This window comes from Penicillium psychrofluorescens (genome assembly GCF_964197705.1).
Source record: "Penicillium psychrofluorescens genome assembly, chromosome: 3".
In the NCBI taxonomy this organism is placed as follows: Eukaryota; Fungi; Ascomycota; class Eurotiomycetes; order Eurotiales; family Aspergillaceae; genus Penicillium; species Penicillium psychrofluorescens.
Window position 1 is genome coordinate 4,164,867 of NC_133441.1, and position 22,740 is coordinate 4,187,606.

A 22,740-nucleotide genomic window follows, 5' to 3' on the forward strand; every position below is an offset into this window, starting at 1 on the left:
CTCCGGTATTCGATGACGAGTGGATAACCCCATTCTCTATGCTGTATATGCTTTCCTCTATGGACCATGATCTAATAATACTCGCGATTGCACACGACCCGGCTCAAACCTCGTCCTCCCATGGAATGCTGTCCATAGCACCCTGGCGCTCCACCGCACGCGCTGAAGCACGCGTTGCAAAGCGCATCGCCTCGTCCATGACGCTCTGATACCGCTGCGGCTTCTCAGCCGCGGACAATTCCTGCCCGGCCTTGCCCTCCCGGCGGCGCAGCTCCCGCCACCGCGCGACCTTGACCGCATAGGCACCAACGAACGTGTCGCCTGCCGCCGTGGTATCCAGGACCCGAGACACGGGCGCTGCAGGAATCTGATTCGTGAACCGCTGGCCCCCGTCGCTGGATTCAGGTTCTGCGGCACTGTACCAAGCACCCTTGGAGCCCAGGGTAATGAGCAAGTATGTCACGCCCAGCTTGTGGAAATACCGTGCCACCTTCTCCTTGTCTTCCAGACCCTCCGCCTCAGGCACGGTGCGCAGGAGCTGTTCCGGCGGCGGCGTCATCAGCTCAGCCTCCGTTTCGTTCAGAATGAGATGGTCGACAGCGCCGTATACATCCTCTGGCAAACCGCCCGGGGGTGCCGGTGCTGGGTTCAACATGACATCCGGTCCGCACTCGATACCGCGCTTGCCAGCAGCACGGTTTTGGTCTCGGAGCGCTTTGACAGCCCGCAGTGTGCCAATGACTGTGTCAACGGGGATCTCGCCTTGCATCAAGATCACGTCCGGCACGGGAGCCGCCAGACCCATGCTTAGTACCTCAGACGTAGGCTGCATGCCCGTGTAGTTTGCACCAGGAGAAAAGAGAATGCGGTTCTCGCCGCCAGCGGACGAGTCGACAATGATCACCGCTACACCCGTATATGCATCCTTCACCACCTGCACGCGCGACGGGTCCACGCCGGACTTCTGCAGGGTTGGTTTCAGTAGTGCTTCGAAGTGCCCGTCCAATGCGCCCGCGGCGCCTAGCATCTCGACGTGCACGTCACTTGTAGTACTGGATTGCGCTCGGGACATGCGCCCACAGGCGACTGCTTGGTTGGCGCCCTTGCCTCCGGCGCTGGTGAAGTAGGATGAGGCGGTGATGGTCTCTCCGGGGTCTGGGAACCGGGGTGTCACGGACACCATATCGGCATTGAGTGAGCCAATGACTCGGATGAGAGACGGCATGGCAGAGAGGCTCGAATCGGGAAGGCCGAGGATCTTGTTGAGTTGCTGTGCAGTGGCAGAAGTGAAGATCATGGTCCCAAGGTGGGATGTGGGGAGCTGTGTTTTAAGGTTACATCATCATCGCAGCCCTAGTTAACTGAAGGAATAGAACAAAGACCCAAGACTATAGATCTGGGGAGAACATATTTCAGAAAGGAATGGCAATTGCATCAATGCATGGTATTATTCTCATAAACAATGACAGACTCTGCCCATATCGAAACACGCCAAAACACCGCTTATAACTCCTGCGCCCGCGAGCCCAGCAGATGCACAAAAAACCATGACTACCACCCAGAGACCGCCATCAGATCGTTATAACAACTAGACACCGTTGCGGTAGACTTGTGACCCGCCAGACCGAATCTGTACCGTCTCCCTCCGTTGGAGAACCATGAGTGCCCGATTGAGCGCTTGCTCGGTGTAACCCCGTCCATCAACAAACTCGCGACGCAGCGTCGCTAGGCTCGTGCTCCAGCCAATGGGCAAGCGGCGCTTCAGCTCGTCTTCGATCTTGCTGCACTCTTCCATGAGTTCTTTGCTGCCTGCACCCTCACCTTGCGTGACGGCGTCCATGGTCGACGCAAGGAAGAGACGGATGGCCTCATCTACATGGGCCTCCGTGGCGATCGGGGAGAGCGACAGTTTGGCGAGAGACTCGGAAATACGGACAATGGCTTCCAGCTGCCGCACGGTAATCGGGATGGAAGATCGAACGTTGGCTTCCAGTTCGGCACGGTGAACTTGCTTGCGGATCGACACGAAATGGGACGAGAGTTTCTCCGCAGCTTCTGGGGAGAGACGAGGGGCACAGCGGCTGCGAAAAGTATTAGTGCGGTCTTCAAAAATCCAGTTGGGGTAGCATACCTCCGGCAGTAGCTGATGTATCGCTTCATCTTGTCGACGGGGATTTCGGCCTCGACCTGCTCCTCCAAACCTCGACCGCCCATGTGTACGCCCATAACGTGACGGGCGATCTTCTCATCGCGGCCGCGCTCGTGGTCATCGCGAACAATAAAGATCATATCGAAACGCGACAGGATGGTCGTCTGGAAATCGATGTTCTCGCCGGGGGTCTTCAGGTCATCGTATCGGCCAAAGATCGGATTGGCTGCGGCCAGGACAGATGTCCGGGAGTTGAGGATCGTGGTGATACCGGCCTTGGCGATCGAGATGGTCTGCTGTTCCATTGCCTCGTGAATGGCCACCCGGTCCTCGTCTCTCATCTTGTCAAACTCATCGATACAGACCACGCCGCCATCCGCAAGGACCATCGCACCGCCTTCCAGATAGAACTCACGCGTAGTCTGGTCTCGCTGCACTGAAGCCGTCAAACCGGCAGCCGAAGAGCCCTTACCGGAGGTGTAGATGGCAATTGGTGCTGCTTTTTCCACAAACTTCAACAGCTGAGACTTGGCCGTACCGGGGTCACCCAGCATGAGCACGTTGATATCACCACGAAGCTTCATTCCGTCCGGAAGGATTTTCTTCGAACCGCCCATCAGCAGACAGACGATCGCCTTTTTGATGTCCGGGTTGCCGTAGATGGACGGGGCAATGCTTCTAGCAAGAGCATCGTACAAGTCGGGCCGGCGGCTGAGCTCGAGAAACTCTTGTTCCTCTTCTTCGGAGAAGATGGAGTTGCCCTTGGCTGTTTGGTCCATATCGGTGTTAAGTCCCACTGCTCGCAGATACGGGTTCCGGATGGCCACGGCGGCCTCCTTCTTGCCACCCTTGGCCTGGTAGATGGAGAAAATTCCCATCACGGTGCAGCGGGAGCCAGGAACGACTCGGTTTGCCAGGTACCGATCTGCTGAGATGAGGACGTGTCTTGGCAGTTCACCCACTGGGACCTGATCGGGGGCTTCTTGCAGCTTCAGAACTTGCTGGTCCACGAACTGACATTTTTCATGGTGAACCACGTAAGGATCCAGGGGACATTGCTGATTGGGTTCCTCGCCGGGTTCCTTGGGACGGGCACAGCGTCGCGGCAAAGACAACCCAGAAAAGCCTCCATCGACGCGAATAGTCTCGCTGTGGTCGCAACTCTTGCATCGGATGTGGACGGTGGTCGCCTTGGACGAGATGGTGGACGCACCAATGACGATTCCGGGAATTCGGACCAGGTGAGAAATGTTGGTAGCGTTGAGATCGCGGATCGAGATGTGTGACGCGGAGGAGTGAAGTAGCAGTTGGTGGGAGGGAAGGGTGATGTCTCGCTGCCCCGGGTAGACAATCCGCTGGGTGCACTGCTGCAGCGCTGATTCAAACTATGGGGTGTCAGAAAAAGGTCACGAGGACTCAGCGGGAGCGGGCTCACCAGAGGGATGATATCAGCCGGTTCAGTGGTAAGCTTGTGGGCCAGCTCCTCGTTATAGGAGATGAGGTGGGCAATGTCAATGTCGCAGTAGTACTGTTTCACGAGGGCATTCTGCCGTAATTGATCACTGGCAATCTTGTTAGGGCTTGACTTGGCTCTCTCAATGCTGCCACGTACCGATAGATGAATGCATTGTCGAGCTGGAATTCCAGCACGAAATCGCGCAACCGGCCCTCGGTGAGCGTGCGGGACTCATCTGCACCGGCGGTGCTGGGCGCCAGAACGCTCAGAGTGTATGGAGTGCGTCTATCCATGATGAAGACGGCAATGCCAGGAAGTTGGGGGGAAGAAAGTGGTGGTGGTGATGTTGTGTGTTGGGGAAAGAAAAGACAGGCTCCTCACCACCTGTGCCTTGGGACGCGTTCTCGCGTCTGGCCCGCGAGCGCGTTAATTGATTGACGGAAGACAGATTAGTCATCTCCCTCTCCTTCGGGTTAGCGTTTCCTTCCCCATTGCTGCGCCGGCTCCGACAAAGCCACCTGGATCCTGCCCCAGCCTTTCCCTCGCGCTACGGACAGCCCTTTTGTTGCGCCTGGACACTCTTGGACCGAAGTCGCGGGTGGCCCGGATATTACGTGCCGAGTATTGGTACCTCTACTCGGGCGTGTTGAAGCTCCAGGGGTATCGTGGTCCAGCTGTCATGATCAGATAACAGCTGCGCTCCTCCCGCCCACCCTCCTCCTAGTTGGCCGTCGGTTTCGGCTCGCTGGCGGATAGAGATGTCGCCAACCAGCCCGCGGAAGTCAATTGACAGCCTGGCGTCTGGAGCATCAACGCCATCGCTGTCCCACGGTTCGACGACCCAGCTCGAGTCTCCGCGTGTCCCGCCGCAACGATACCCCCTGAGGCGGGGATCAACCGCCAGCTCCATAGTGAGCATCGGAGGAATCCTAGACTCTTCGCAAAACAATGGCTCAATCGCAGAGTCCGAGCAGAATGGTATGTTCTCCCACGATGCGATCCACCGTCAACCCACTGACCGGTGCACGGCGACGTAGCCATTTCGACCCTCCTCCAACCCCCGATCGTCCGCACCGGTTTGATGCCCCATAATTCCGTGCCGACGATGGGATATAAGCCACCGTCTTCTCGCGACATTCCCCCAGTCACCCTGACCAACATCTCCCACGTGGACTCGAAAGCCTTCCAACCCTATCTCTCGCAGGTGGGCTCGCTGTACGATCTTTTCCAACAAGCAAAAGAAGGCTCTGCGGAGGAAACCACTTTGGCACGGGGAGGTAAATCCCCGCCGAAGCCAGACGATGTCGGCTCATTAATGCCCTGGTCGCCGGAGAGAAGGTCTTCATTAATGTCGGTTTCCTCACGTCCGAGCTCACCATATGACCGAGGGGGACGGCGCACATCAAGCGGCAGCGCCCGCGGCCGTGGCCCTGCAGTGACTCCTCTATCGACAATCCCTCCCCTCTACTTCGAGGAGGATTTTCGGCTGGAGAATCCTCGCACGTTTGACGTTGTCTCCGAGAAGTCAGACGTGGTGCGACCACCAAGGCCCCCGACCAAAGATGAGAAGCATGCAAACGGATCTGTTCTGGAGCCCGCCCAAACTGGCAGGAAAGCGCTTGCGACCAATGCCATTCTGCAGGAGAAGCTCTCATGGTACATGGATACCGTGGAGATCCACCTCATTTCCTCAATCTCGACGGCATCGAAGTCCTTCTTTACTGCGTTGGGCTCGCTCCGAGAGTTGCACGCAGAAGCGGCTGATTCGGTGCAACGTATCCAAGTCCTAAGAAAGGACTTGCAGAAAATAGACAAGGAAATGGCCCTGGGCGGACTCAAGATTGTCAACCTTCGACGGCGACGAGAGAATGTGCGAATGCTGGCGGCCGCCGTGTCCCAGCTGCGAGATGTAGTGGAGTCGGTCTCCCGCTGCGAGGACCTAGTTGAGCAAGGAGAGATTGAACAAGCTGCTGACGGCCTCGAGGAGGTCGAGAAGTTAATGTCTGGTGAAAAGGTGTCTGATCGGCTTGCTGAAGGAGACGTCGAGGACACTGAACTTCCACGGCGGCGTATTGATCTCCGAGGAATCAAGGCTCTAGAGGGAGCATCTGACGACCTTGACACACTGCGTCAGCGCATTGGCATAGGGTACGAATCCCGATTCTTGGATGATCTTCTGGGTGATTTGCGACAACACGTCCAGCATGTGGCGTCCGACGTGACCTTGCAACGCTGGGGAGCTTCGTTTCAGCGGCAACGAGGCTTGCACCGCGCTGCAGCTTCTATTTCTCCTGCCTACATGAATTTCGATAAGGAACTGCGGTCCCGATTGCATACACATCTGAATGGGCTTGCGCGTGCGCGTTACACAACCCCGGCGGCTACCTCGTTCAAAACTGCTGTGCTGCGCGAGATGAAGGCACTTATTCGCAAACACCTGCCTAGCTCTAGCGACGATGATACCGAATCCATGAGATCGATGGTGTCGGTATCTACACAAGGTGGTAGCCGACAACAAAGCCAGCAGGAAAAGTCCAGCATTCTTGCCCGTAACCTCCGCGCCCTTGATGCCGATGATGCTTATGCGATGCTGGTCGGTGTCTATTCGGGTATCAGCGAGGCCCTCAGGCGACTCAGCGTTCAAGTCAAGATCCTTCTTGATATTGCCAGCGGCCTTGGAGAGCCAACCACACCTAATATCAAGTCGCCGCCTCGAAGTCCCAACCCTCAGAGCATTGACCAAAACGTGAAGTTCCCAGGGCCTGGGTCAGCGGCTTCGGCTATGGCCCAAGATGAGATCTTGCAGGTTTTGGACATGTCAAGTCTTCTTGGCCAAGCGGTAGATATTGCCCAGTCCCAAACCATAAAGGTGTTGAAAGTTCGGTCGGAACAAACTGCCCAACTTTCGAAGGAGGAATTCCTGAGATACTTCACACTCAACCGCCTCTTTGCAGACGAATGCGAGGCAATCTCCGGGCGAAGCGGTACGGCGCTGAAGACCCTTGTGGGCAACCAGATCAAGGATTTCATCAGTCGATTTGGAGAAGGCCAACGACATCGCATTGTCAAAGTCATGGATGCAGACCGGTGGGACGCGCGAGACTTTGGAGACCCCGAAACCACCATCTTGACCCGGATCCTGGATGCAAGCACCAAAGATATCGACGCGTGGACCGGTGTTTCCAAGATCTGGCTTCCCGGCAGCGAGAACGGATCAGCACCGACTGCTGAAGCAGATGCTACAACGAACGGGTCAAGCAAGGAGAAGATCCGCAGTGCTGTGATCGACGAGCAGAAGTACATACTGCCTGACTCGGCTATGGCGATCATGCGCAGCATCGAAGAGTTCGAGTATCTCATGGCGAACATCCCCAACATGATCCAGGAGATCGCCCCGCAACTACTGGAGATTCTCAAGCTTTTCAACTCGCGGTCTTCCCAGCTAATTCTCGGTGCCGGCGCCACGCGCAGCGCTGGCCTAAAGAATATCACAACGAAGCATCTCGCCTTGTCTTCGCAGGCGCTGAGCTTCGTCGTCGCTCTCGTGCCATATGTGCGCGAGTTCGTCCGTCGTCACGGGCAGGCAACCCCCATGATGGCCGAATTTGACAAGGTCAAGCGACTGTGCCAGGACCACCAGACCGGCATCCACGAGAAGTTGGTGGATATCATGAGCTCACGCTCTACAGTCCACGTCACCGCCATGAAGAAGATCGATTGGGATTCCAGCGGCACGTCCACTGCCGTTCACCCTTACATGGAGACTCTGGCCAAGGAGACGGGCACCTTGCACCGTGTTTTGACTAAACACCTTCCCGACATGACCGTCGAGTTGATCATGGGACCAGTCTTCAACAGCTACCGAGAGCAATGGACCCAAGCCTTTGAGGAGGCGAACGTCGAGACGGAAGCCGGCAAAAAGAGGTTAGTATTGCTGGGTCGTTTTCCATATATGATGCTAATATCTTGTCCAGGATGCAAACCGATATTGAGCACTTCCGAAGCAAGTTGGGCAAGATCAGCGGCGCTGGCAATCTTGGCGACCAGCTGCTCGAGCTCGTCAATGCAAAGACAATTGCTTCGGGGGAGGCTGAGAAGTCTGAGTCGGCCAGCGAGAAACCGGAAGAGGGCTCCAAATCACCGGAGTCTTCATAACGGGTCCCTCTGATATATCCTCTGAACCCTGGCGGTTCCTTCACGAACATCAGCCTACTTACCAGCCATCCCCTCAGCCTTGGAATTGTACAGAACCTTTCTTGTTATGCGTTTTGATTGCTTGTTGGATCTTAGTATACATCACATAGCCTGTCTACGCGCGCATTTATAGAAATAGCCCGGCGTTTTGTCTGTGGATATGCAGAAGACCTTTTGGATCATTATCTTCAGAATACCTAGCATAGATACTGAGTAATTCCTCTTATCATCTAGTCGTACAAGCCTCTGCGCTGCAAGACTTATTGAGGACAGGCGTTCGAAAAATTGCAGAATCCGCCCCATACAAAGTCTATATGCCTGAGGCACCTACCCAATTCCTTCCGATGTGAGAATTTTTTTTTTTCCTTGTGGGATGTATGATATACTTGAGCTTGGTACATATGGTCAGGATACTGAATGTATGCAGAGGCTATATTAAATACAACCTGTCATCAACCCGCATGCAGATGCTCCATTCACAACACTCAAAAAACTCCATCAGATAATATCACATTTCTGTCGGTGAAAGGAAACGTAGCCGACGTAGAATTTCGCATATTCAAAACGAAAGACAAAAGTGCTAGGCAGGTTTATCTAAACACCAGGCTGAGCACCCAGACCCTTCTTCTCTCCGAGTGTCTTAGGCTCGTGCCCGCCCTTGCCACTACCAGAGTGTTGGGGACCAGCGCTGGCCTGGCCAGGGAAGACTTCGCGATGCGAGCCGGTTTCCTCGGGCATGGGAGCGACCTTGTTCACGCGGTTTAGCTCAGCGTCCTGTTTGGAGCGTTGTTAGTTTCTCCATCGGTGTGATTCTCTTGTGATAGTAGTGGTAGGGATTGGAGATGTGAACGAACCTTGTCATCTGTGCCATGAGCCTTCGTCACACCCGCCTCAATAGCGTTGTCGCTCTGAGGGACTCCGTTGTCGAATTCGGCACCGCGGGGCATTGTGATTGTGTTGTGATTGAGTTGGTTTGGTTTTGATTGGGAGATGTATAAGGTTGGTTTTCTGGAGATTGGGTTAGTTTTGCTGCAACAAATTGGAATTGGGCTGGTTAAAGTACCTGAAAAGTCAATTGAGATGTTAATTGGAAAGTCTTCAATCGGGGTTTCTGCGCCCTTTATACTCTTTCACCGCAGGGTGGACTTGGAAGTGGGCTTGACAGCATCATGAGGTCATTGTGGGGAACGGAGATGTCATCGTCTTGATCCTTGGTCGCCGGGAGTATGTGTACCATCGTTTCGCATCTTTGTCTTGGATAAATAAAAAATGGGTCTTATGGAAACCAGAACACGCAAGGAGGATTAATGCTCTGAGATGAGATGTCTTTGTTCCTTCCTATCGACTGAAGAACATGTTCCATAGCCTGGCCTTTAATCTAACAAAGCACCCTCACCGGACGCCGTCTACCATCTAAAACAGAAAAATCAACATTGTAGAAACACTTGAAACAAAAGATAACATAGCTTTGGGGGTATCATCAACGATAATCATCTCTTTGCGAAACTCCACCGAGCCCTCTGCGGTGCTGAGCGACCAACCCAGCGATAGCCACAAAGGACAACTCGTCAGGACCAGATGCAACGGAATTGTTGCGCCAACTGCCTCGGCTCACACCGGAGACTGATAAGATCCCCGAAGAAACTCGGGTTGAAAAGCTGTGGATGCTTGGGGCCACTCCTCGCTGGTATTCCGAGTAATCCAGCGTTGCGAGGTATGCGGCAATGTGCGATTGCTTGTTGCGGTCCACTTCCTGCGATGTCCAGCTCTTGGCGCCGCACGAGCTCCGAGATTTGTCGCTTGAAACAGAAGTAAACTCGCACTCTGTTGTTTGAATTGAGTGATGGGCGTCTTTGGCACTGATGGTCTCTGTGGTGCTTGGAGTGCTGCGGGTCCGACGGTGACAGCCAAGGCGAGCCATATTCCAATCACACTTTGAGGTGATGCTTGGAGGGAATGGATTGTCCTTTGGGCACGGGAGTGGCTTTCGTGCAATAGTATGCTTGGTTGGTGGTTGCGAAGGACCATCCGAACTGCTGTCCGTCTCTGAGGTGGGAGGCGACGATGGGTTCATATCTTCCTCTTCGGTTCTCCAGCTCGTGTGTGGGCAAGATCTCAGTTCTTCAAGAGCCGTTGCAATCATAGACGACAAGGGTGGTTCGGGGTTGACCATGAAGGAAAGTACCGGTAGACGGGGAGGGCCTGCACCGATAGGAAGTCTTGGAGCTATGCAAATTGGCTTCACGCGGACATCCACGCTGGACGCTTTGGATGAAGGGTCCGGGTTGAGCACTCTCAGTATTCCAAAGTTCTTCCCACCTGGATCCATGCTGCCACGGAAGTAATCCACGTCCATGAGTGTTGATATCCGGTTATATGGCACGCCACGGTAGCTTGGCGACGAGGCACACTGATATTCCGGTGCATCGGGCAGCGTTTTTAGGACTGGTGAGCTGATCTGTGTCTTGAAGGGCCGCAGTCTGCGCCATAGCCTTTTGGCTATACCCCGGGATGCGATTCCTAGAGGTGAGATGAGCCGGAGGCTTAGTCGATGAGCGAGACCAGGCTGATTCATCGTGGAGTCTGTCAAACGAGGAAGACTGTGCTGGCACTGAAGAGAGAGAAAAAAAAAGGTAAGTTGAGGATTTGATCATTATGCGAGAGAGTCTGCTTTATATAGCGCCCAACCGAGGAGTGTAAAGAATCCTGGCCCTACCATCTCCCCGAGACAGTGGAAGCATGTCTCGAACGGGTGTTAAGGGACTTACCATCGCAGCGGCATCGACCTCGAGATATCCCCCGCTGGCACTGGACTCAGTTCCAGTCACAATCCTGACTGTGTGCCCTCCACGGCCGGGGCAAAGGAGTGATGGAGGGAAATGTTTGCAGCCGGTACAAAGAGGGCAGGCATCAGGTACGTTTTCTGCGGCAATGCCCGACTAAACCAGGCACCCGCTTTAGTCTATACTATACATCTTCTAAGCCATTCCTGGCTATCCATTTGACAAATTGTTTTCGTATGCTGGAATATGCCTACCTGAATGAGCCGTATACTAGAGCCATACAATGCAGCAGCGGATGACGAGGCTGCACTGGCACTCAATCTCGTAGTTCCGCAGTGCTATTTAGCCTTCATTCCAAACCCATGGACTAGCAAGCCACCGAAGTCTACCCCCCAAACGGTCATTGGACTATGAGCACTATATGCTCATCTTACTGACCAAACCCAACGTATTTGACTGGCTTCCTCGACTATCGCTTTGACAGAGCAGAATTCGAACCGGATGAGTACGTGATGAGTGCTACCAATGCAATTATGGTGAAAGAGACTTTTCTCGCTTCATGCAATTACGAGGCCAATAGCTAAAGAAATGGGAGATTCTGCGTGATGGTCTCGCCAAGCCTGTCAACGATCATAGCGTCCACTTAGTTCCTCTGAAGGTGGCCGTTGGAGCGGATCTCGGCGCTGGAGTTAGAATTGTCCTCGATCCTGAGGTCAGGCTTTCTCGGGATGGATGGTGACTTGAGGATCGCCAAAACACCCTCAGACCTAATTTTTTTTCTCATTGTCTTCCTTCCCCTAAGACCATCCCAAAGCGTTGACCGAAGCCGCTAACGGCCAGCCGTGGCGTAACCTTCATTCGGTGACACGGGTTGAGATGGGTTGTCGCACCGTACTCATAGCTTCCCTTGCGGATCACTGCTGGGACTAGCCCGGAGAAAAACTCGAGACACCGGAGGTGCCTGGGGCCGGGGTGGACACCCACCTAGGTCATGTTCCAAGTAGTTGAGGGAGGCAAACCAAGTTCGTTGGCCCAGCCCCCCAGACCGACTCCACTTCTCTTCCCCCCGCACAGACCGAGAGCTCCTCTTGAGCTCCGTTCTGGCAGTCTCTGTTCTCTCTCTCTCCCCTGTCACTCTCTCCCTCCTCCCACCACCTCTCTGTCACAATGAACGACGAGGGGGAACCTACCCGTCGTGATGTTCGCAACCATATGCTCTTCGAGATTGCCACCGAAGTCGCTAATCGCGTCGGTGGCATCTACTCCGTACTCAAGTCCAAGGCCCCGGTGACCACTGCCGAGTATGGTGAGCGATACACCCTGATCGGCCCGCTGAACCGGGCCTCCGCCATGGTCGAGGTCGAGGAGCTCACGCCTGCTAGCCTGGCTATGCGCGAGACCATCCAGTCCATGAAGGAGCGCGGCATTGAGATCGTCTACGGGCGCTGGCTGATCGAGGGTGCTCCCCGGGTGCTCCTGATCGATACCGGCACCGGGTATCGCTGGCTGGACGAGTGGAAGGGCGATCTGTGGAATGCGTCGGGTATTCCCTCCCCCTCCGCCGACCATGAGACCCATGAAGCCATCGTCTTTGGATATCTGGTGGCGTGGTTCCTGGGAGAGGTATGTCGGACCCAGCGTCGATGGATGAGGAATAGTGGCTGACCCTGAATGACTGACAGTATCTGGCCCATGAGCGCCAACGCGCTGTCGTCGCTCACTTCCACGAATGGTTGGCTGGCGTGGCGCTGCCACTGACCAAGAGGCGCCACATGGATGTGACGACGATCTTTACCACCCACGCAACGCTCCTCGGCCGGTACTTGTGCGCCGGATCGGTCGACTTCTACAACAACCTCCAATATTTCGATGTGGATGCCGAGGCGGGCAAGCGGGGGATCTACCACCGCTACTGTATTGAGCGCGCGGCCGCTCACAGCGCGGACGTCTTCACGACGGTCTCGCACATCACCGCGTTCGAGAGTGAACATCTGCTGAAGCGCAAGCCCGACGGAGTTCTGCCAAATGGACTGAATGTCAAGAAGTTCTCTGCGATGCACGAGTTCCAAAACTTGCACTCGCAAGCCAAGGAGAAGATCAATGACTTCGTCCGCGGCCATTTCTACGGCCACAATAATTTCGACCTTGATAACACGCTCTATCTCTTTACCGCTGGTCGGTACGAGTTCCGCAACAAGGGTGTCGACATGTTCATCGAGGGCCTGGCCCGTCTCAACCACCGGCTCAAATCGAGTGGGTCGACCACGACCGTGGTAGCCTTTATCATCATGCCGGCGCAGACGTCTTCGTTGACAGTAGAGTCGCTCAAGGGGCAGGCGGTGGTCAAGTCCCTGCGTGATACGATTGAGAACATCGAACAGGGGATCGGAAAGCGGATGTACGAGCGGTGCCTGTCCTGGAGAGAAGGCGACAACATGCCCGACGAGAAGGATCTCATCACCAGCCAGGATCGTGTGCTGCTGCGCCGTCGGCTGTTCGCCATGAAGCGGCACGGCCTGCCCCCGATCGTCACACATAACATGCTCAACGACTCGGAGGACCCGATTCTGAACCAGCTCCGCCGGGTCGAGCTGTTCAACTCTTCCTCTGACCGGGTGAAGATTGTTTTCCATCCTGAATTCCTCAACTCTTCCAACCCGGTTTTGCCTCTGGATTATGATGACTTTGTCCGTGGAACGCACCTGGGAGTTTTCCCCTCGTACTACGAGCCCTGGGGATACACCCCCGCCGAATGCACAGTCATGGGTGTTCCCAGCATCACCACCAACCTGTCCGGATTTGGATGCTACATGGAGGAGTTGATCGAGAATTCGTCCGACTATGGTATCTATATTGTGGATCGTCGTTCCAAGGGCGTCGACGATTCGGTCAACCAATTGACCGATTTCATGTATAACTTCACGCTGAAGAGCCGACGCCAGCGGATTAACCAGCGTAACCGCACAGAGCGGCTCAGCGATCTGCTTGACTGGAAGCGGATGGGCTTGGAATATGTCAAGGCCCGCCAATTGGCTTTGCGGAGAGGTACGATTCCTACCTTCATTATTGATTCTCTTGCTCATATTTCTGCTAGCCTATCCTTCCTCCTTCGATGGCACCGAGGATTATGTCGACTTCATCGGAGGTACCGAACAGAAGCTCTCGCGCCCTCTCTCAGTCCCGGGATCTCCCCGCGATCGCTCGGGCATGATGACCCCCGGAGATTTTGCATCCCTTCAAGAGGGCCGGGAGGGACTAACCACCGAGGACTACATTGCATGGAAGCTCCCGTAGGTATTTCTTTTCTTCACAAAAGGTCTTCGTACTGATCCAGCTTTTTAGTGAGGAGGAGGAACCGGATGACCACTTCTATCCTCTCACCCTGCGGACTCGCAAGTCTATTGAGCGTACCCAGTCCCCGCTGGATAGCATCTCGATCAACGGCGGGCGCCATGCGGAGGGAAGTCCTCCCGAGGAGGCTTGAGAGTCTTCCATCGGCCATCGGCAACCAACGTCTGGAAGTCTCCCGCCTGCTTTTCATCCCATTGGGCTTATTTTGTACTCGTGATATCGTCCCTCCCGTCTTCCAACTCCAACCCGACGGTCCTTTGTAATTGCTTACCCCACTTGGATTTTTGTGTTTGCTTGCTATTTCCGCTGCTCATTTTCATGCATTTGAAGCCTCTGTGTTGTTTATTTCCGTCCACTCTCCCTCGTGTCGAGGGTGAGAAATGTACTCGCATTGGTAATATCCGTCTATATTGCAAGAACACAATGTCTTTATCGTTGCCCTGATGTAGACCAGGTGATTTGTTGCCGCCGAGGAACTAAGTATCCTGTTGATTTTCGGGACTGGAATATAGTTACCAATGAGAGACGCTGATCGTCCCGGTGAACCCGTGAGATCCACAATAATGATTGAGTAACGACGAAGTACGCAGGGAAATCACTCATCATCACATCATTCCGATTCCACCCCCCTGTATTTAACCCCTCCGTTGCCCTCTTTTCCCTGCTTCTCTTCTTCCCATCTCTTGTTTTTCGTTCAGAATTCCACTTCCACCACCACCACCACAAGTCTACTCCCTTACCTTCGGTACGGCTCTCTTCAATGGAGCCACGCAGGTCCTAGTAGACTCTTCCTCCCGGAGGATTGTCCTCCGGGAAAGGTCGCAGGACGGGGTCCCTCGCTACGATGGTTTCTCGTGGATCAAGGTATCGTCACATAGTATAACAGTCACTGCGCACGCATGACAGGTGTTCGGCGTCGTCTGCTGCCTTGATCTTTAGATTCAGCTCTCTTTTTCTAGAGAGGTGATCTAGATCGAGGCAGCGGACGGGTCGTTCTGAGATTATACTGTCATAACTTGATCTAGACAATACTAGCGAAAGGACATGCGTGACTTTGATTGTTTCCCCTCCCCCTTTGTGTTTTGTTGTGTTCTATCTGTTTTCTTTTTCTGGGAGTTGACCGTCTTGAAGGTTGATTTCCTGAGGAGAACAGATAGGATGCCCGTGTCTCTGTTATACTGACTCAATTGAAGACTCAACAGTCTTGAAACGTTTCCAAAATGGCCACGGACAAGATTACCTTCCTGACCAACTGGTATGCTGACTCTATAGATGTGTTTTTCTCAGTAGCTAAATGTCGCTCTTCTTAAGGCACGCAACCCCGTACCACGCCCCGCTGTACCTCGCGCAGGCCAGAGGATACTTCAAAGATGAAGGCCTCAAGGTGGCCCTTCTGGAGCCCAATGACCCCTCCGATGTCACCGAGATCATCGGCAGCGGCAAGGTCGACATGGGCTTCAAGGCCATGATCCATACGCTGGCGGTGCGTCGATTTGTTGCCTGCGACCTAGGAAACACTGACCAGGAATTGTACAGGCCAAAGCCCGCAACTTTCCGGTGACATCCATTGGCTCGCTGCTCGATGAGCCTTTCACCGGCGTCGTGTACCTCAAGTCCAGTGGGATCACCGAGGACTTCCGCACCCTGAAGGGAAGGCGAATTGGCTACGTGGGTGAATTTGGCAAGGTTAGTTCTTCATTTAGTCTCCCGCTTGGTACATATCAACTGACGACGCAGATCCAAATCGACGAGCTCACCAAGTACTACGGCATGACCGCCGACGACTATACGGCGGTCCGATGCGGGATGAACGTGACCAAAGCAATCATCCGCGGCGAGATTGACGCGGGCATCGGCCTCGAGAACGTGCAGATGGTCGAGCTGGAAGAGTGGCTGGCCTCGCAGGGCCGCCCTCGCACCGACGTGCAGATGCTGCGCATCGACCAGCTAGCCGAGCTCGGCTGCTGCTGCTTCTGCTCCATCCTGTACATCGCCAACGACTCCTTCTTGGCCGCCAACAAGGACAAAGTGGGCAAGTTCATGCGCGCCGTCAAGCGTGCCACGGACGCCGTGCTGGCAGACCCGGCCGCCGCGTACGAGGAGTACGTCGACATGAAGCCCATCATGGCGGACCCGGTCAACCGCAAGATCTTCGAGCGCTCCTTCGCGTACTTTAGTCGTGACTTGAAGAATGTCGAGCGGGACTGGGCCAAGGTTACGGCCTATGGAAAGCGTCTCGGTGTTCTTGACTCGGGATTCGTGCCCAACTACACGAACGACTACCTGTCCTGGACGCTCGATGCGGATTCCACTGACCCGCTTGGTGACCAGAAGCGCATGGCCCAGCTGCAGCAGGATGTTGCTGCCCAGGGTGGCTTCAAGCGCCTGCAGGTCCCGGCCACTGCCTAAACCAATCGAAGCATGCAGGAGTTTTCCGAGCAAGGAATAAATGCCCTTCTCATATCGAGGTGTAGCAAGCAATACCAGGCTTCACTCCTTTGTCTGGCTACGTTCTAAACACAAGAAAATAAAATGAAAATTCCCGCTGGGTCTATGAATATCTATACAATAAATCACATCGTAAAATACAGAGAGGGATATAGTACTGTCTCTAAAATGGAAAAAACGCCATGCCTCAACCGCTGCTGGACCGAAGAATTAGAGCCCGCCTCCTTCCTTGCGCAAAAGCGCAGATCTGACTGTGCGGCCCGTTTCCTCGTCCTCGTCAGACAGACCAGACAGATCATCCAGCTCGTTGACATCATCTTCTGACACGCCAACAGGCTTCCATTCTCCACGCCCATCCTCTTGATCTCCGAGTTTACTACGGAGACGTTGCCTGAAGTCAGCGCAGCGGGAGCTCGTGCCCAAAAGCCACAGACAGATGGATAGGAACGAAGCGGACAGGAACCCAATGGCGAAGAATAAGAGCGACCCCATCTTTGCATGGCGGTGGGCAGTATCGTCACTCTCGCCACTGACGACAATATAGCTGGCCTGCTCTGGATCCCAGTTCAGAGAATCGGTCGCTCCTAGGGGATGCCCCGTGCTGTTGAGTGCGACGACCCGGAGTTTGCTGTGAGATGTGCCCGGCGGGATGTCCAAGATGGTCTCAAATCCAGATTTCGGGACTGCAGAGATGAAAGTGAATTCGTCGTCCGTGCCTTCTTTCCCATCGGACGAGCGACGGCTCTCAGTCCCGGCATCGTCACCCGGATCATTGTGGGACTTGAGCGTCCCTTCTAGGACCCAAGTAGCCACCTCGGTGGCACCGTTCCAGCTCACGGCGATCTCGTTGTCCGACAGGGAAACATTCGGGTTCGTTTTAGGCAGTCCGACCCAATTATGCTTGGAAACCCGGTATGAAATGACGGTGCCTCTGCCAAACCCATGTTCCGGCGCGAAATGCACATCGCATAGCACCTCGCCATCCATGCTAAATTCGGTCCACAGAGCATCAAGCCCGTACCCGAGCAGCACATTGCCGTTATCCAATACCTGCACCGATCCCTGAGACCGGATGCTAAGGGGAAGCGGGTTCCAGTACTCATGCCGGACCTTCGCGGTCAAATTCTTCTCGTCGATATCCAGAAACAAGCCTCGACTCGGATGTTTCGTGCCACCAAAGCCATTGTCAAAGAGGGTGATTGCGCGCGTGTTGTCCTTGTTGTATTCCGGCTGAAACCGAGCGTGGTGCTGCCATTTGATACTGGTAGCGCTGCCGTCAGACAGATCCGTAAAGGAATTGCCCTTCCCGCCCAGTTTCCAGATGACATCGCCCGAGCGGCCGTCGATGTATGCAATGCAGGCCATGTATCGTGATGACACGAGATAATTGCCGCGCTCGTCCTTGTCAACGCTGTTGATGTGGAAGAAATCCCACGGAGCATCTTTGCTCTTCCCATTATGGAAACCGCGCTGATTATCCTCAAATGCGAAATGCTCCGACGCTCGCCACTCGAACAGGAGCTCGTTCGTCTCAATATCAATCTCCTGGAACACCCCGTCCCAGACATAACCGTCCTCTGGCCCATCTAACACCCGAAGGTCGGCGGGGGCCATGGGGAACGATGTCAACAAAGCCGTGCCATTGCCGGTGATCTGGAACTCGTGCAGATCAGAGGGATGGTCATTGGCAGCGTTGATCTTGTATACCTCCTCATAGTGCTTGTTGAGCTAAATTTCGAATCAGTACATTTTCCACTGCGATCTGTCGAGCGGCCTTACCATGTAGAGAGTCCCATCTCCGCGGCCACCGAAAGCATCCTTACCGGCCCAAAAGGTCAGATAGCTCTCATTACGGAACTGGTAGACATTGGCATTATACGTGGTGCCATACTCTTTAAACCAGACAAGGTTGCCCTCCCCATCAAGGATTGTGGGACCGGACTGGTTCACGCTTGCGCCTCGTGGTGTGAGTAGCGTATACTTGCCATCGTCGCAGGCGCGGCTCTGGCTCCAGTAGTTGAGGAGAGGACCTTGGATATCGGTAGACCGGTAGTTATGCACCGGCCACACGCCGAATTCTCCATGGTCGTACTCGTCGGAGCGGAACAGGTTAGTCTGGTCAGGGAGGGCGAACACATCGCGAAACAGCAGTAGGAGCAGAGAGGAAACGAGCAGCGGGCTCATGGTGTCAGGTTTGATTTTCCCAAACGCATCATTCCAAAGAGCGAAGGTATCAAGGTTGGTGGATTCTTCACGCTGGTGAGGGATGAGGATGAGGACAAGGGGGAGAAGGAGGAGAAGGAGGTGGAGGAGTTTCAAAATCGCCTTCAGCCCCAAAATCTTGCATTTATTCAAGGGGCCAGCTATGAATTGATCACGGTGGTGGGGGCGGAAGTTTCGCACTAAATACGGGCCTTCGCCCCCAGCTGAGGGAGGCAACTTAAGGCGGGCTAAAAATTAGGGGGCTGAGTCGCTTCAGAATGGCCGGCGCCCTGAAGACATGAAGACACATCCGCACCGGCCTCTAACTCGCCCGGTTGCACGAAGAGCGAGCCTATTTGGACTTGTAAACCGCAATTATATGGTATTCTTGAGAGCGGAAAAGGGGTTGCAGGGACGCTTTCGGGTGTCAACTGTATGGACCACATTCATACTTCTAGATAGATACTCTGCGTCACTTGGAGATTCTTGGCAATTGCTTATGCGACGCTTATTGTTATATGGCAAACCCTCTCTAACAGTAGCAATGCAGATCATGAAAACAACTGGCTAACTACGTACCGGTATAGTAGTTCAGTTGGGGTTGAAATCGCGGTTGAGAATCAAGTATGCGATCGAGATAAGACAAATCAAATCCAAGATACAAAAAATAGTGATGATGAGTATATCCGGTGTATATTGCTGGCATAACACAACCAATTCAGAAAGTAATAGACTGCATTATCGCTAGAAATATATTTAGTTCATTTTGTATAGACAGACGATCTCGTCAACACAAGTCACGGGTATCGTAAGACGTTTTTCTATGCCTTGGGGCATAGAAAATCTATTTGGTGCGCTTGTAGATCTTGGCGAGGAAAGCCTCGAACACCTCCTTCTTCAGGCCCTTGGACTCATCCACGGCGGCGATCTTGGCCCGCAGTTCGCCAACCACGCTCTCTTCATATTCCTTGTAGAGCTTCTCAAGCTCGAGCTCGTTGAAGATGGCCTTGACCTTGGCCTCTTGCTCTTTGTCCTTGCGGCCGTAGGCAGAGTCCAGCACCTGGCGCTGCTCCGGGGTGCAGCGCTGGATAGCCTGATTCACCAGCCATGAGCACTTGTTATCCTGAATGTCGGTGCCAATCTTGCCGATAAAGGCGGGATCGCCAAAGTTGTCCAAGTAGTCGTCCTGGATCTGGAAGTACTGGCCCAGAGGGATGAGGATATCGTGGGCCTGCTTAAGGTTCTCCGGGGTGGCACGCTGCAGGTAGTGCATGGCTAGAGCCACCGGTAGGTAGAAGCTGTAATAGGCCGTCTTGTAGGTGACGATGAACATGTACTTGTCCATGGAAAAGTTATTGAGGTCGACGTTGTCCTCGGGGGCGGTGATCAAATCACACAACTGGCCCAGTTCCGTTTGCCAGGTCGTCTCGAGAAACAGCTCCACCAGGTCAATGTAGGAGGGGTGAGAGCGGAACTTCTGCTTGAGGATCTGGTAGATCGCACCCTCTAGCATGAAGGCATCATTGATCGCGATCATGCCCACGCCCTCCTGCCGGTACCAGCAGGGCTGGCCGCGTCGGGTGATGGAGCTGTCCATAATGTCGTCGCTAACCAAGAAGAATGCCTGCAGCAGCTCCGTCAACCAGCCTAGGATGCTGAGGTGCTCGAACTGCTCTGCGCTAAGGGGCTGCTCCAGAAGCGCGATGCCGGTGTCGGGAACGGATAGCCCGCGGTTCAACTTGCCACCGGGAGTATTGGCATTAAGAGACTATCGTGTGACTCTCCATTAGTGGCTGTTTGGGCTTCACAGATTCCAATTGGGAAGGAAACCCACCTTCTCGAACCACTCCAACGCATTGGCGGGCAGGTTGTACCGCTGGGCGTGGGCCAGGATATCCTTGACCAGGCCAGGCCAGACAGCCTCAAAGTCGGCGCGCTTGGTGGTAGAAGCCATGATGATTTGTGCAGGGAAAATGAGGGCAATTGGAAGAAAGACCGATCTTTCCTTCCGTTTTTCAAAACCCATTGTTCCCCCCCGCAGAGGCTGTTTGGCGCATTTGTACTGTTTGCACAGTTTGTTTGTTATTGTCCCGCGCCTGCCCAGTTGTCCTGGTCAACTACAACACCGCACAATTCACACTCAAAGACTCTGGTTGGAACTATACGAAATATCACAATACCTCTGAGTGTACTGAGAAACTTGCATCAGCCGTGTTCTCTCACGCGGCGCTGCCCGCACGTTCTGCAGCTATGGAGTTCAACGAAGACAACATCCGAGAGCTGCGATTCCGGCTGGAGGCTGCGGCAATTCAATCGTCAGAGCGATGTCTGTATCAGTCCTCAAAATGGTATGGCTCAGTGCGTTGCATTTTTATCCTCACCCTCTCACAAGCCTCATTCTAGGGCTGCCGAAATGCTGGACTCACTTGCGGAGCCGGACCACGAAGACACCGACCTCGAATCGCCCATGGACATTACACACCCTCCTGGATCTACGTCGAACCCTTATCTACGCGTACAGGACGCAGTTGAAGCCTCACTGGAAGCCCAAGAAGCCCACAAGTACCTACTTGCCAAGTCCTACTTCGACACTCGGGAATACGACCGCTGCGCGGCTGTGTTCCTCCCTCCCACAATATCCCCTGTTCCTCTTTCTACGACAACTCCAAACGCAAAATCGAAAAAACCGCGCACGTCGACCAAGGGCAAAGACAAAGCCTCCCCATTTCTCGGCAAGAGCCAAAGCCCTAAAAACCCGTACCCCAAGATCAGTCAAAAATCACTATTCCTGGCTCTCTATGCTAAGTATCTGGCCGGTGAGAAGCGGAAGGATGAAGAAACGGAAATGGTGCTGGGTCCGTCAGACAGCGGGATGGCGGTTAACCGAGAACTCCCTGATCTCGCTCGGGGATTGGAAGGCCTTTTGATGGAGCGAAGCGCAAAGGGCTTGGCTGACCGGAGCCAGGGATGGCTGGAATACCTCTATGCGGTGATCCTACTGAAGGGGCGCAATGAAGAGCTCGCGAAGAAGTGGCTCATTCAAAGTGTGCACCAGAACCCGTTTCACTGGGGGGCGTGGCAAGAATTGAACGATCTCTTGGGGAGCACCGAAGATGTAAGTTCTTGGAACTTTTTATGGGAGGGGTGAGACTGATAAGGATGCAGCTAAGACAAATTGTCGACCTCCTGCCGCAAAACATCATGACTTTGATATTCCACGTCTATTGCAGCCAAGAGCTGTACCAAGCAACGCGCGACACATACCAGGCCTTGACAGAGCTTGAGGACATATTTCCTCGTAGCGCATTTCTTAAAACACAACGAGCCCTGCTCTACTATCATGAAAAAGGTATGACGGCCCTGATATGCGTTTCACGCGTTATGATTCTAACAAATGATAATCCAGAGCTCGAAAGGGCATCCGACATTTTCACAGAAATTTTGGAAGTATCACCACATCGCCTAGATAGTCTAGACCACTTCTCCAACATCCTCTACGTGATGAACAAGCGGCCCCAACTTGCCTTTGTCGCTCAAGTTGCGACCGCGACTGATAAATTCCGCCCAGAGACCTGCTGCGTTGTGGGTAATTACTACTCTCTCAAGTCCGAGCACGAAAAAGCAGTCATGTACTTCCGACGCGCATTGACTCTTGACCGCAATTTCCTGTCCGCCTGGACTTTGATGGGTCACGAATACATCGAGATGAAGAACACACACACCGCCATTGAGTCGTACCGCCGAGCAGTCGACGTCAATCGCAAGGACTACCGCGCCTGGTACGGTCTCGGCCAGGCCTACGAAGTTCTTGACATGTCACACTACGCCCTGTTTTATTACGAACGTGCCGCCGCGCTGCATCCATATGATCCAAAGATGTGGCAGGCCGTCGGATCATGTTATGCGAAGATGAGCCGCATTGAACAGAGCATTCAAGCACTCAAACGTGCCCTAGTGGCCGGCTCTTACTATGCGGAGGACGGAACTCAGCCAGGTACTGCTGCAAGTCCCGGGTCGCCCACAACGCGCAAAATCCTCGACCCCGAAACACTGCACCAAATCGCCACTCTTTACGAACGTCTTGAAGATGAAGAAGAGGCGTCAGCGTACATGGAACTCACCCTTCAACAAGAAATGGGTGGCGTCCCCGTTGGTGG

The 22,740-nt window shown here is 54.1% G+C and overlaps 9 protein-coding genes across 9 annotated transcripts; 3 read left to right on the plus strand and 6 right to left on the minus strand.

Annotated features, from left to right (window-relative positions):
* Nucleotides 1-103: 103 nt before the first annotated feature.
* PFLUO_LOCUS5703 (Putative ribokinase) lies at nucleotides 104-1,297 on the minus strand (the record flags this gene model as incomplete). The annotated part of the gene is made up of 1 exon (XM_073783174.1): nucleotides 104-1,297. One exon carries the CDS (start codon nucleotides 1,295-1,297, stop codon nucleotides 104-106), a length of 1,194 nt encoding a protein of 397 aa, XP_073639756.1.
* Nucleotides 1,298-1,588: 291 nt separating this feature from the next.
* PFLUO_LOCUS5704 (minichromosome maintenance protein 5) lies at nucleotides 1,589-3,898 on the minus strand (the record flags this gene model as incomplete). Its single annotated transcript, XM_073783175.1, has 4 exons — nucleotides 1,589-2,081; nucleotides 2,132-3,534; nucleotides 3,585-3,711; nucleotides 3,762-3,898. The coding sequence occupies 4 exons, from the start codon at nucleotides 3,896-3,898 to the stop codon at nucleotides 1,589-1,591; spliced, it is 2,160 nt and encodes a 719-aa protein (XP_073639757.1).
* Nucleotides 3,899-4,580: 682 nt separating this feature from the next.
* On the plus strand, nucleotides 4,581-7,760 carry PFLUO_LOCUS5705 (uncharacterized protein; the record flags this gene model as incomplete). Its single annotated transcript, XM_073783176.1, has 3 exons — nucleotides 4,581-4,587; nucleotides 4,643-7,529; nucleotides 7,580-7,760. 3 exons carry the CDS (start codon nucleotides 4,581-4,583, stop codon nucleotides 7,758-7,760), a joined length of 3,075 nt encoding a protein of 1,024 aa, XP_073639758.1.
* A 633-nt stretch (nucleotides 7,761-8,393) lies between these two features.
* PFLUO_LOCUS5706 (uncharacterized protein) lies at nucleotides 8,394-8,746 on the minus strand (the record flags this gene model as incomplete). The annotated part of the gene is made up of 2 exons (XM_073783178.1): nucleotides 8,394-8,573; nucleotides 8,654-8,746. 2 exons carry the CDS (start codon nucleotides 8,744-8,746, stop codon nucleotides 8,394-8,396), a joined length of 273 nt encoding a protein of 90 aa, XP_073639759.1.
* A 533-nt stretch (nucleotides 8,747-9,279) lies between these two features.
* Nucleotides 9,280-10,374, minus strand: PFLUO_LOCUS5707 (uncharacterized protein; the record flags this gene model as incomplete). Its single annotated transcript, XM_073783179.1, has 1 exon — nucleotides 9,280-10,374. The coding sequence occupies one exon, from the start codon at nucleotides 10,372-10,374 to the stop codon at nucleotides 9,280-9,282; it is 1,095 nt and encodes a 364-aa protein (XP_073639760.1).
* Nucleotides 10,375-11,749: 1,375 nt separating this feature from the next.
* On the plus strand, nucleotides 11,750-14,066 carry PFLUO_LOCUS5708 (glycogen synthase; the record flags this gene model as incomplete). Its single annotated transcript, XM_073783180.1, has 4 exons — nucleotides 11,750-12,205; nucleotides 12,265-13,627; nucleotides 13,677-13,872; nucleotides 13,925-14,066. The coding sequence occupies 4 exons, from the start codon at nucleotides 11,750-11,752 to the stop codon at nucleotides 14,064-14,066; spliced, it is 2,157 nt and encodes a 718-aa protein (XP_073639761.1).
* Nucleotides 14,067-15,153: 1,087 nt separating this feature from the next.
* PFLUO_LOCUS5709 (Glycylpeptide N-tetradecanoyltransferase) lies at nucleotides 15,154-16,342 on the plus strand (the record flags this gene model as incomplete). Its single annotated transcript, XM_073783181.1, has 4 exons — nucleotides 15,154-15,188; nucleotides 15,245-15,416; nucleotides 15,470-15,619; nucleotides 15,671-16,342. 4 exons carry the CDS (start codon nucleotides 15,154-15,156, stop codon nucleotides 16,340-16,342), a joined length of 1,029 nt encoding a protein of 342 aa, XP_073639762.1.
* A 249-nt stretch (nucleotides 16,343-16,591) lies between these two features.
* Nucleotides 16,592-18,565, minus strand: PFLUO_LOCUS5710 (uncharacterized protein; the record flags this gene model as incomplete). Its single annotated transcript, XM_073783182.1, has 2 exons — nucleotides 16,592-18,109; nucleotides 18,161-18,565. The coding sequence occupies 2 exons, from the start codon at nucleotides 18,563-18,565 to the stop codon at nucleotides 16,592-16,594; spliced, it is 1,923 nt and encodes a 640-aa protein (XP_073639763.1).
* Nucleotides 18,566-19,427: 862 nt separating this feature from the next.
* Nucleotides 19,428-20,537, minus strand: PFLUO_LOCUS5711 (Farnesyl pyrophosphate synthetase; the record flags this gene model as incomplete). Its single annotated transcript, XM_073783183.1, has 2 exons — nucleotides 19,428-20,351; nucleotides 20,418-20,537. 2 exons carry the CDS (start codon nucleotides 20,535-20,537, stop codon nucleotides 19,428-19,430), a joined length of 1,044 nt encoding a protein of 347 aa, XP_073639764.1.
* Between the last annotated feature and the right edge of the window lie 2,203 nt (nucleotides 20,538-22,740).